Below are 11,050 nucleotides of genomic sequence, written 5' to 3'. Positions count from 1 at the left end.
TGATACAGAATAAAACCACCCCTACATAAACTCAACACTATCTTAGGTGAGCTTGGTTTCGTCTCTTGCCCCTTCCCTTCTCCCAGAACAGTGGGTGGAGCCTGACCTGCCCGTGCTCCTTGGGGTGCAGGTAATCCTGTACCTGCCTCTGGACAGGAGGTGGGAGTGGGTAGGAAAGGCTTTCCTCTGCTAGAGCCACTACAAGCTGGGGAGGTGGGAGGGCAGGGAAAGGGGGGCTACTCACAGTATCAAATGGGGCTCCTACAAATAGACACATATCTGGTGCAAGAAGATGGTATCTCTGAGTGAGGTGTTACAGCTGCTGGGGGCAAGCTGTAGGAAAACGGGGCAGAGATGGAGCTTCCTGCTGACAGCAGAAATGAGCCCTCGAAGGAGCTGCTCCACTGGCCCCTGCTGGCTGATCCTAGTAACAGCGCTGTGGTCCTTGCCTCCCCTCAGAGCTCCTAGCTGCTCATGGCTGGCTCTCTGGGGGCCACAGCCTAGCTGTAGAGACTCCGTTGATTCAGGGCAAGTAAATAATACTCCCAAAAGCTGGCACTGGCTTGGCCTTCATCCTTAGGCCAGGTTGCTGGTGCAGTGAGTGCAGAGAAGTCCTCCTGGCTCCCCAAGCCCAGAGGACTGAGCAGGGGACGGCTGGGCCTTGCTCTCCTCTGTCTGCCTTGCTGCTCTGGCTGAACAGGCCCTGTGCTGAGCCTGGCAAAAGTGGCCTTGGGCTGGGCTCTCCCCGGGTTGCCTGGGGTCTGGCAAGGCTCTGCCGGCCCCTTCCCCTAGCTTTCCAGCCCCCTGGGCCTAGCGGGGGCAGGGTCAAAGCTGTGCTCCATGGGGGCGAGGGGAGGTTGGGTCCTAAAGCTGAACAGGTGAGACACCTCCACAGAGGAGCCTGTGTGGGGTGTGGGGCATGTGGTGCCTTGGTCTCTCCGGCCCCTAACGTGCTGCCCATACCCAAACTCAGCAAAGCAGCGAACTTGGTTCTAGACAGGTCTGCAGGAGGAACAGACTGGCTCTCCCAAGAAGCAGGTCTGCTGGCTGGGTAGCTCTTCCATGGCATCAGCCATAGCTGCCAGCTCTCTAGCTCCCCCCATCCCCACAGGGAGCTCTAGGCAGCATTAGAAAATAATCAAATTTATTCTCTAGGGAGCAGGGCCACCCCTCTCAGTTCTAGGGTGCCATCCGTCTTTAAATAAACAGTCAGGAGGAGGGGCACCTGCTCACTCGGCCGGCGGACATTCGGAGGCTGTGGGTGGGGTCTCTGCCAGAGCAGGCGGGCCCTCAGCCCCATCCCGAGGGCGGAACAGCAGCTCCCCAGCCTGTAGCACCTGCCCGGCCGGCCACGTGCCGCCTGGTCCATACTGCTGGTAGAAGTCCGTGTCCGCCTGGAACATGACCAGGGCCTGGGCTGTGTGGATCCGCACGTGCTGGGCCAGGCTGTTAGCATCCAGGAACTTCTCCCCACAGGAGTCACAGGCGTAGAGAATCTGGGTGTTGGGGTCTGTAGGAGGTAGGGCCTCGTCAGCAAGGAAAGGGCCCTTGGGGTCCGCCAGCTTTCACACCCCAGGCAGCCCCTCTCACCTGCTTCCTGTACTTGCTTTACAGCTTTGGTGATCTCGGCTTTAAGTGCTTCTGTCTCATCAGCTGTCACTGCAGCCCCCACTGGTACCACTGTGAGCAGAATTGGCAGGGCTTAAGGCCAAAGGTACCTGGCCATCTTTGCCACCCCAGAGGCAAGTGGCCTGTGACCACCCTCTGCTGCCCACAGCCCGCACCTGTGAGCTGAGTGACGGCTGTTGCTGCCAGTGCCTCAGTGGCCAGCGTGACCATGTCATCAACTGTGACCACGCTGACCTCTCCACCCTCCTCTGGCTCCAGGATTTTGATGCCTGCCTTGCCCTGATGCACGGTCTTCACGTGGGAACGCAGGTTGTCCACCCGGTTGAAGCCACGACCACACTTGTCACAAAGGTAAGGCTTCTCTCCTGGGGAAGAAGGCAAGGTTATCTCTTGCCTTTTGAGGTCGGGTAGCTTAGCTGGGGATGGAGGTGGGAGGACCTCAGTGGGCCTCAGCTTCCCCAGCTGCCCTGTCTTTTCCAGCAGGAAGTGCTCAGAGGCAGCCACCAGAGCTGCTCAGAGCCTCCAGTGGTACCTGCACCTTCTGGAAGCGCCAAGAAAATGGGGTGGGGTCCTCGTTAGAACTGAACTGCCTTCAGGGCCACCTGCAGCAAGTGCTAGCACCCAAGGCTGGGATTTGAGGTAACTCCTCTCCCCTCACAGCAGGGGCACCGGCTCACCAGTGTGGATGATGATGTGCTTGGACAGGTCCCCCACGTTGACGAAGGCCTTGCTGCACACGCTGCACTTGTGGGGGCGGATATTGTCGTGGTGGCGAATGTGATTGGCCAGCTGGCTGGACTGGACGAATCTGTAGGGTCACAAAGGGAGGAGCTTGCATTAAAACTGCCCACGCCTGGGACAGGAGGAGCTGACCCAGAGCCTCCTGCCTCATCATCTAGGTTGAAGAAGACCCCCCAGATGTAAGCTTGGGACTTGGGCAGCAGTGTACTGGTTCCCCCACCAAGCCCTCAGTTTATTTCCGACCCCCTTGGAGGTATAGAGCCTGGGAGCCACAGCCCCGGGCATGGGGTGGGGGGCAGGACCTCTTGCCGCAGCGCTCACAGACGTAGGGCTTCTCGCCAGTGTGCTGGCGCACGTGGGCGATGAGGGAGCTGGCCTGGGTGAAGGCCTTGCCACACATCACACATTGGCACGGCTTCTCGCCTGGGGACAGGGGCAGGAAAAGGTGTTGGCGCCTACTTCTCCTCCCCTGCGTCCTCAACCCCTGGCCACCACCAGGCTCGCTCACCCACCCGTGTGGATCCGGACGTGCCGCTGCAGCGCGCCAGGGTCCGCAAACTGCCGCTGGCAGTGGATGCACACGTAGGGCTTCTCCCCGCTGTGGATCCGAAGGTGCCGCTTGAGGTTTCCTGTGTGAGACCAAGGGAGGCCCAGCATGGCGCACCCCGAGGGCCGAGGGAGGGGTGCGGGCAGCCAGGCAGCCCCGGCCCTACCTGAGGTGGTGAACTGCTTCCCACACTCTCGGCACTTGAGGGGCCCGTCCGCGATGTGGATCTTCAGGTGGGCCTTCAGATTCCCCACCTGTACCCAGGCAGGGGGTCAGCAGGGCTACCCCACAGAGCGTGGCCTCAGGCCCCTCCTCAGTCCCTCCCACCAGGGAACAAGTGATTTGCAGTCCTCCCAGGGGGCTGTGGATGGCTGTCTCTTCTTGAGGCTGGTAGACTGTTCCAGGTCCCAGCAATGAAAGTAAAACCACCCTCCCCACAGTTCTTTCAGGCCCAAGTCCCACCCTGACTCAACCTGCCCTCCCAGTTTCCTCAGCAGAGCTCCATTCACCTTCTCCTCAGCCAGCACCACCTCCCTTTCTCACACGTTTGTGTAGCTGCTTCCTGCTAGCTGTTTCTCCTAGAGCATCACTGCCCCTTAGACTGAGTTCCTCAAAGACCAGGGCTGCCTCCACCCGTCTCAGTGTGCAGTCAGGACTCTGGACCCCCAAGGGTGGACGAGGCCCCCCAGCCTCCACCTGCGTGTGCCAGTTCTCAAGCGCGTGTGGAGTGGGCCCACAGACCTGGTTGAACTTCTTGTCGCAATGCGGACACTTGTGCTCCTTGTCAGTGTCATGGGTCTCCAGGTGGCGCATCTTGGAGGTGGGGTCAGAGAAGGAGCGGCCGCAGTAGTCGCACTGGTAGGGCTTCTCGCCGCTGTGCACCAGCTGGTGCCGCTTGAGGTTGCCAGAGGTGGTAAAGAGCTTGCCACAGTCCTCGCAGCGGTAGCGTGCCTCGCCCGAGTGCCGCTTCTTATGCAGGTTCAGCAGGCTGATGAGCCGGTAGCTCTTGCCGCACTCCTCACAACCGTACGGTTTCAGTGGGCTGCGTGGGCAGAGGGCAGCAGGGCAAAAGGGAGTCACTGGGTCTGGAAAGGGCCGGGGAAGTGAGGGCGGAGGCGGGCTGGCCCGCCTGCAAGGCCCCTGTACCTGTGTGTCTTCTCGTGGGCCTTGCAGGCAGCCGGGTCAGAGAAAGCCTTGCTGCACTCCCGGCACGAGAAGGGCTTCTCGCCTGTGTGGATGCGGATGTGCCGCTTGAAGTTCCCCGTGTGCGTAAACTCCTTCCCACAGTCCTGCAGGGTGCAGCAGGGAAGGGGCGTGAGGGGGCTGCTGGCGGGTGGTGGGGACAGGAAAGAGTGCGAGCTGGGCAGGGAGGGCCGGGAGCCCGAGGTCCTCGCACCTCACACTTGTGGATGACAGAGCCATAGGCCTTGGACTCAGTGCGGTCACCACAGGTGCCAGAGCGCAGGCTCCGGGCCTCCATGCTGAGCTCCTGACCCGAGTCTGTGCCCGCCGACTCCTCATTGTCCTCGCCGTTCTCCAGCTGGGATCCCTCCTCCTTGACTGAAGCTGGCCCAGCGCTGTCCACCTCTTGCTCATCTTCCCCTTTCCTCGCTGGCTCCACCTCCATCTCTGCAAAGAGAAGCGCAGGCTCTGAGGAGCCGGGGGCGACAAGGGCCTACAGAGGGATGTGACCTCAGACCCAGACCAACGCCAGGAGCCTGAGCTGCCAGCGCCCAGCTATCATGGGGCTTGTCTCTGCACCCACGCCCTGCTCTGTGTAAGCACGGAGCAGGGGCTCCAGACAAGTCTCCGAGTGACAAATACATGGTCCCCAGCACTTGCCAGGGAAGCTCTAGGAGAGTCAGGTGGCTGGATATTTGCTACCAGGGGCCTCGGTCCACCAGGTGGGCACCCAGGCTGGCAGCAGGGCACTGCCAGTCAACAAGCCTTTGCGGGGGTGTGTGGGCCAGCAAGGCATCCGCTGCAGGTGCTCAGCAGAAGCTCTAGCCCTGTGTCAGCAATGCTTCTGGGCTAATGGGGACCAGGGTCAGGCTGTACAACCAACAGCTGATCTCAAAATTCTAGAATGAGGAAAGAAGATGTCTGGTCTGTCCAAAAGTTGACATGACAGTGGCTCAGTGAGGGATCGGCTGGAAGGAGGAGAGGAGGGAAAGCCAAGTGGGGAGTAGAAGGGGGTCCAGGGATGCGTGGGTGGGCCTGGCTGGCCTGGAGGGTACCTTGCTCCGAGCTCTCCGACAAGGTGGCCTCAGCCTCGGCAGCAGCCATGCCGCTGGTGGGGTCTGGCTTGAGCTCCACAGGCGGTGGCTCCCGGGGGGCATCAGCCTTCTCCGTCTGCTCTGCCCCTGGGGTGAGAGGGGGCAGAGGTGGGATTGGGACCCTCTGTGGCCCAGAATGGGGACCACAACTCAGGCAGGTGTGTCTCTGGCTCTGGCTGGGACAGATGCCCCAGAAGCAACAATGAGTCCTCCCAGGTAACCTGGGCTCAGGAAGTGCAGTCACCCGTGTGACCCTACCTCCCGGCCACCGAGACCCTCCTGAGGAGGCCCCTCACTACACTGGGGCCCCAGGCTGCTGGGAGGTGCAGGGCAGCCAGCAGGCCCTCAGGAGCGCAACTCACCGCTGGCTGCGCTCTCAGCCTGGCCGCCTCGCTCCTCCTTGGGCTCCCTGCCTGGGCCTGCCAATGGACTGCTTCCCGCTTGGTCCAGCCTGCTCAGCGTGGTGGCAGCAGCCTTCTCCTCCTTGGCTCTCTTGTCCCCTCCTGGAGACGGAACACGACAGACCTGCCACTTCCCATCAAGTGCCCATCAGAAATTGCTAACTCTTCCAGGCCCTCCCTGAGGAGACATCTAAGTAGTAGCTGATTGGTTTGTTCATTCAAGAGGTTATTCACAGGGCATCTGCTCCATGCCAGGCCCTCTCTGGGCACTGGGACTACAACAGTGAGTTCGTGGGGCTCGCAGTCTGACCAGGGGGACAGGTCTCACACGTGAAACAATGACATTGACCAGGGCTGGTGCTCGGAAGGAAGCACATACTTCTCCAAGGACTTTGACCCACACCCGGTGTCGAGGGCCTATCTGAGGAGATGAGGAGAGTGGGAGGAAGGGTGCGGGGAGAAGCAAGCTCCAGGAGGCGCGAACACCACGTGTGAGGGGTGACTCCCTGGCCTCTTGGGCAGCGGAGCACAGAGGAAGCTGGCGAAAGGCAGAAGGGGCAGGCAGAGGGGCCCCTGCGAGAGGCCTTTCCCAGGCTTTACTGTGGCCAGTCCTCGCCAGCCCCCTACGATGGAGGCAGGGCCAGATGGGGAAACTGAGACTCTGAGAGATGACACAGAGAGTCAGAGGCAGAGCCCCACCAAAAACTGAGGTTTCAGCCACCTGCTCAGGAATAGCCAGCCTGCCAATAGTCTTACCTTCCATGGCTGTAGCCTCCATGTTTTCCCTTGGGCTGGCAGCGGGCTCGGCAACTGATTTGAGGGCATGGCAGGCCGTGATGATGTCCTGCATCTGGAGGAAGCTGGCCACAGCCAGCACATCGTCCACGTTCTCAGGGCTCAGGCTCAGCTTGGCCGTGTACATGAACTCCAGCACCTGGCCCAGGCCTGCCAACGACACAGCCAGCCATCACAGACCCACCTCAGGGCCTGGCACCAGCAGCCTACCCGGCTGGCTGGCCACCTGCCTCCCCACTCCTGTGAGGGGGGCTCTCAGCTCAGTGACAGGCTGAGAAAGTAAGGACACTCCCAGAGGACAGAAGTGTGTGTGCCACCCTCACCCCCTGCACCCAGCCACTGCATGTCACAACCGAGGACATTCTACCCCAAGTGTCAGTCCTGGCTTTTCATCAGGGCTCGGCCACCAACTCTATCTTATCTCCAGGCAAGTCATCTGACCTCTTTGGGCCTCAGTTTCTGCATCTATAAAATGGGGCTATATCACGTTGCCGTAACCTCCTTAGAGCATGTCACGCCATTCTGGGTTGGGCACCTGAATCCAGGACCAGTTTCTTCCTCATTCCCAAGGCCTACCTGACACCACCGCCACCACAGACACTCACACCTGTACTGGTCAACCCCACCATCACCCCACATACTCCCTTTAGCACTGGGGTAGGGGCTCAGAGCTGACTCAGCCATGGGAAGGCGCTGGGCGCTCAGGGCCTAGTGGTCTCTCCCTCCCGACAGAGCTTGTGCTATGTCCACTCCATTCTGGAGAGCCCCTCCTCTGCCAGCTCTCCCCTTACCACCCCCACCCCCAGTCAAAACAGGCTCCAAAAAGGCGGTGGCAATTTGGTACCCCACGCTCTTGGCCTGAGGCCTGTGTGAGAAGCCTGGCCCATCCCACAGCTTGACACAGGGGCTGTGTCAGGAGGGTCTTGCATGGCCCCAGGACCCAGCCACAGCCTCCAGCCTTGGCAAGAAGGCCCTGGGCCCACCCGGGGTACCTGCCGCGTTACTGATGTCCAGGTGCACCACATCCTTCTGGTCCACAAAGAGCATCTTGAAGTACTCGCTGCAGGCGGCCAGCACCGCTTTATGGGCCTTAAAGTCAACCCCGTCCACCACGAAGGTGCAGTCGCACAAGAGCCCCAGCTGCCGCTGCTGGTTCAGCTGCTCCAGGACATGCTGGCTGTGCTGGGGGAAATCCATGGCTGGGGAAACCAGAGGGCTTCATATTAGCATGGAGGAGGCATGCTAGCTGGTCTCAACAATCAACCCCGGACTTCTCAGATAAAGCAATGTAGAGGAGACCAGGAGGATTAAAACAAGAGAGAGGAATTTCTGCCACAGAAGGACAGAGAAGTCCAGATGCTGCAAGCACAGACCCACCAGCAGCTCCTATGTCCTTGGGCTTCACCTGGCAGGAAAATTCCCAAAAAGTTATGAGAGGCCAACACAAAACAGCCACCTTTCTATCTTGCGAGGTAATGACATTGAAAAGTAAAAAAAAAAAAAACCCAGAAAACACCTGGTCAGTTTAACATTAAAAAAACAAAACGAAACAAAATATATATATATATATATAGTATGTAGGACATAATCTTAAAGGACAGCACTTAAGAGCTTGCAAGTGGGCATCCAATGCACAATTGGTCTCTATTCACCTGAAGCAACAAAGGAGAGTCAGGAATAGGAGGATATGGAATGTGTGGCTCATTGCCTCCATGAACTGCCTCCTTTGCCATGATACCAGAAGAACTGGATGGTGCCCAGTTACCACTACTGAACATTTTGAGCAAAGATTCCATAGAAGAAACCCGATCAAAAGGAGGAATATGCAGAACAGAATTTCAAATTCTCATGGACTCTACACTTTCTGGAGCCATGGAGGGTAGATAAACCCCTGAAACTATTGCCCTGCGATAATCTTTAAACTTTAAACCAAAAATATCCCCCGAAGTCATCTTAAAACTGAATAATAGTTCGGCTTAACTAGTAAAAAAGATCTGCCTTGAGCATTATGCTCTTTTAAGAACTATCCATATGGGATCAAATTGACAATAGCAACTCAAAGATCAGACAGGAACCTATCTGATTCTTACCTAGGGCAGTAAGTTTATGTTAATGAGGAAGGAACAACTCAGATAAGCAGGGTGAGAATGGTTGCACAACTCAAAGAATGTAATCAATGTCGCTAAATTGTACAGGTAGAAACTGTTGAATTAGTGTGTTTTGCTGTGTATATTCTCAACAATGACAAAATAAACAAAATTTAGGAAAAAAAGGACAGCTTTTTCAACTGGACCCATTTGGCTTGTGAAAAACCTTCTATTTTGTTATGTTCCTCATTTTGTGGTGGACAGGTGAAATATGTGTTTAGGAAGATACAATAAGGCAGATTTTTTAATCACCCAAAGTTTTAGGACTCAGCTGAGGATGAGAGACACACTGGCCCCTCTCCTGCTGCATCTACAGAGGTTTGTGTGGCCTCGTCCTCCTGGCAAACCTGTCTCTCTCTGACTTATGGACTCAGGGAACCACATAAAGTTGGGGAGTCTTCTGCCTCCAGAAGCCTCTGTCCTGATGACAGTCCCTGGAGAAACACTGAACTCTGGCTCTGACCCTGAGAGTTGCTCGCCCAGCCACAGTTTCTCAGTCCAAGGCTCCACGTAATGCCTGCAAATCTCACAACTGTCTCGAGCGAAAATGCTCAGAAAGATTCCATCGTGCCCAGTCATCACAACCTCCACCAGCCATGACTAAATAAGTACCCAACACGGTGCTCCGCTCCCCCAACACCACCCCAGTGTCAGCCCCAAGATCAGTTCTCTTCTAGGGGAAATAAGCAAGCCCTCCTTTCTAGAAAGAACCAATTTTGGAATGTTTCAGAATAAAAATCAGCCCCCACTCTCTGGGGCCACATTACTGGATCTGACAAGGCAAGGCTGACCAGGCCTGGCCCAGACTGGTAAAAGGCAGTGGTTTCTCTTCCAGGGACTCTGGAACCCCATCAGCCTCTTCTCTGAGGCCGGGTCTGCTCGGAGCTCCCTCAGGCTGTTCTAGATAGATAAGGACACTTGGGGGCTTCCAGTCCCCAGGCTGAGCGGCTCCTGCAGGCTCTGGCCCTTTCCCCATGTTACATCAGCCTCAGAGGGATGAGTCACCCTGCGGCGCATGGTGACCATGTATGGGTGTCTGGCTGGGACAAGCCACAGTGAAGGCCACGCCCCTCTGTGCATGTGGCTTAGCCAGCTCAGATCAGCTTTTACAGATGCGAAGTCCACTTACTCAAAAGTGGGGTACAGGTATCCCCTGCTTTTACAAAAGTTTGCTTCATACCACTTCGCTTTTACAGAACACCTACATTAGTACCTGTTTTTGCTAACCTAAAGAAATCCTAAAGGATTTTCACTTTTACGAAAAAAGGCGAAAAGCCGAAATAGTGTTTAGTGTTTGTTTTGCAGCAAACCCACTGAAGAGGCAGCTCGCACCCTGAGCATCAAAAACGGCGTCGTCACCTCCTTCCCCAGGAACCACACTCACATCTAAGTATCACAGCTTTGTACTCTGTGAGCATTTGTAAAACTGCACTGTACACACATCACTTCCACTTTATATAGGCTGTGTATTTATCATACCATTCTTGCTTTTACTGTATGTTAGTGTTGTTTTATGTTTTATGTGTTATTTGGTATGATTTGGTTAGTTTTTGGGTTTGGGGATGCTCAAAAAATTTTCCCATATAAGTTAATGGTAATTGTTTCTTCACTTTATGCCATTTCGACTTATGAAAGATTTCATAGGAACACTCTACTTTCAGATAGCAGGGGGAACCTGTATGTATTTGCTGAGCTGGGGGAGGAAACAGGGTAGGCCGGCCTGGATTCCTCAAGTAAGGGGAGCGTGGCAGCGGCTACAGGCCTGTGTTGTGGCATGCCGGCCTCTGAGCTGTGCATTTCTTCTGCTGGAGACCTGGAAACACCCTTCCCTGCCCTTGTGTCCCCAGTACTCTCTTCTGGTTCCAGACGCTGAGGCTCTGCTTCTTGGCTCTATCAGCTATATCTATAAATGCCTGTGGCTAGAGCACTTCAGTGCAAGCAGAGAAGAGCCAGGGGCCAGTCCTGAAGCTGAGGTGAGGCCCCAGATGTAGCTGGGCCCTCGGTGTTTGCGGAACAACAGGGGTCCACCTGGGGGCCAGGGCTGCTACCAACACAGGACACCTCATAAAGGGATCTTTCTCTAGGATCTTCAATCTCCAGAACAAATCAACCCCAGAGCTGTCTTCTCTCTGCAATGGAAAAAGGGACGTGGGCAGAGGTGTGTGCATGGGTGGGGGCAGCCCCTGGGCGCCCCCCACCAGTCACCCTTCACAACCTCAGGAGCCCCAAGAAAGATCTGGCAGGTGCAGAAAGGGAAGGAGCACCGGGTCCCCCACAGCCAGCGCCTCATCCTCCACCCATGAATCAGGGGTCTGGGAGGAGGAGCCAGTGCAGAGCCTGCAAGTCAGGTCCAAACCCCTCCCTCCTGGCAGCGGGCCTGACTCCCTCACCCTCACCAGAAGCCACCTGAAAACTGAGCTAGGGTGCGGTGTTGCCCAGGCTCTACAACAATTCGGGGAGTACTGGCTAAACCCAGGAGAAGCAGACTTGCTCCTAGGCCCTCCAGCTGGAGCA

General features: G+C 56.7%; 1 protein-coding gene across 1 annotated transcript in view; it reads right to left on the bottom strand.

The window, feature by feature from the left end:
• Window positions 1-239: 239 nt before the first annotated feature.
• Window positions 240-11,050, bottom strand: part of ZBTB17 (zinc finger and BTB domain containing 17) — a 36,774-nt gene continuing 25,963 nt past the window's right edge. The window contains exons 3-15 of the mRNA XM_023732155.1: window positions 7,382-7,588; window positions 6,351-6,539; window positions 5,556-5,696; window positions 5,155-5,280; window positions 4,314-4,546; window positions 4,064-4,206; window positions 3,659-3,959; window positions 2,883-3,171; window positions 2,673-2,793; window positions 2,307-2,437; window positions 1,785-1,994; window positions 1,591-1,680; window positions 240-1,510 (exon numbers count right to left, since the gene is read on the bottom strand). Coding sequence (XP_023587923.1) covers window positions 1,230-1,510; window positions 1,591-1,680; window positions 1,785-1,994; window positions 2,307-2,437; window positions 2,673-2,793; window positions 2,883-3,171; window positions 3,659-3,959; window positions 4,064-4,206; window positions 4,314-4,546; window positions 5,155-5,280; window positions 5,556-5,696; window positions 6,351-6,539; window positions 7,382-7,586 — 2,460 coding nt within the window. The 5' untranslated portion in view covers window positions 7,587-7,588 and the 3' untranslated portion in view covers window positions 240-1,229. The remainder of the gene's footprint in view (window positions 1,511-1,590; window positions 1,681-1,784; window positions 1,995-2,306; window positions 2,438-2,672; window positions 2,794-2,882; window positions 3,172-3,658; window positions 3,960-4,063; window positions 4,207-4,313; window positions 4,547-5,154; window positions 5,281-5,555; window positions 5,697-6,350; window positions 6,540-7,381; window positions 7,589-11,050) is intronic.

The sequence above is a fragment of the Trichechus manatus genome, unplaced genomic scaffold (assembly GCF_000243295.1).
Source record: "Trichechus manatus latirostris isolate Lorelei unplaced genomic scaffold, TriManLat1.0 scaffold00048, whole genome shotgun sequence".
NCBI lineage: Eukaryota > Metazoa > Chordata > Mammalia > Sirenia > Trichechidae > Trichechus > Trichechus manatus.
This window is presented reverse-complemented; position numbering and strand designations above follow the sequence as displayed.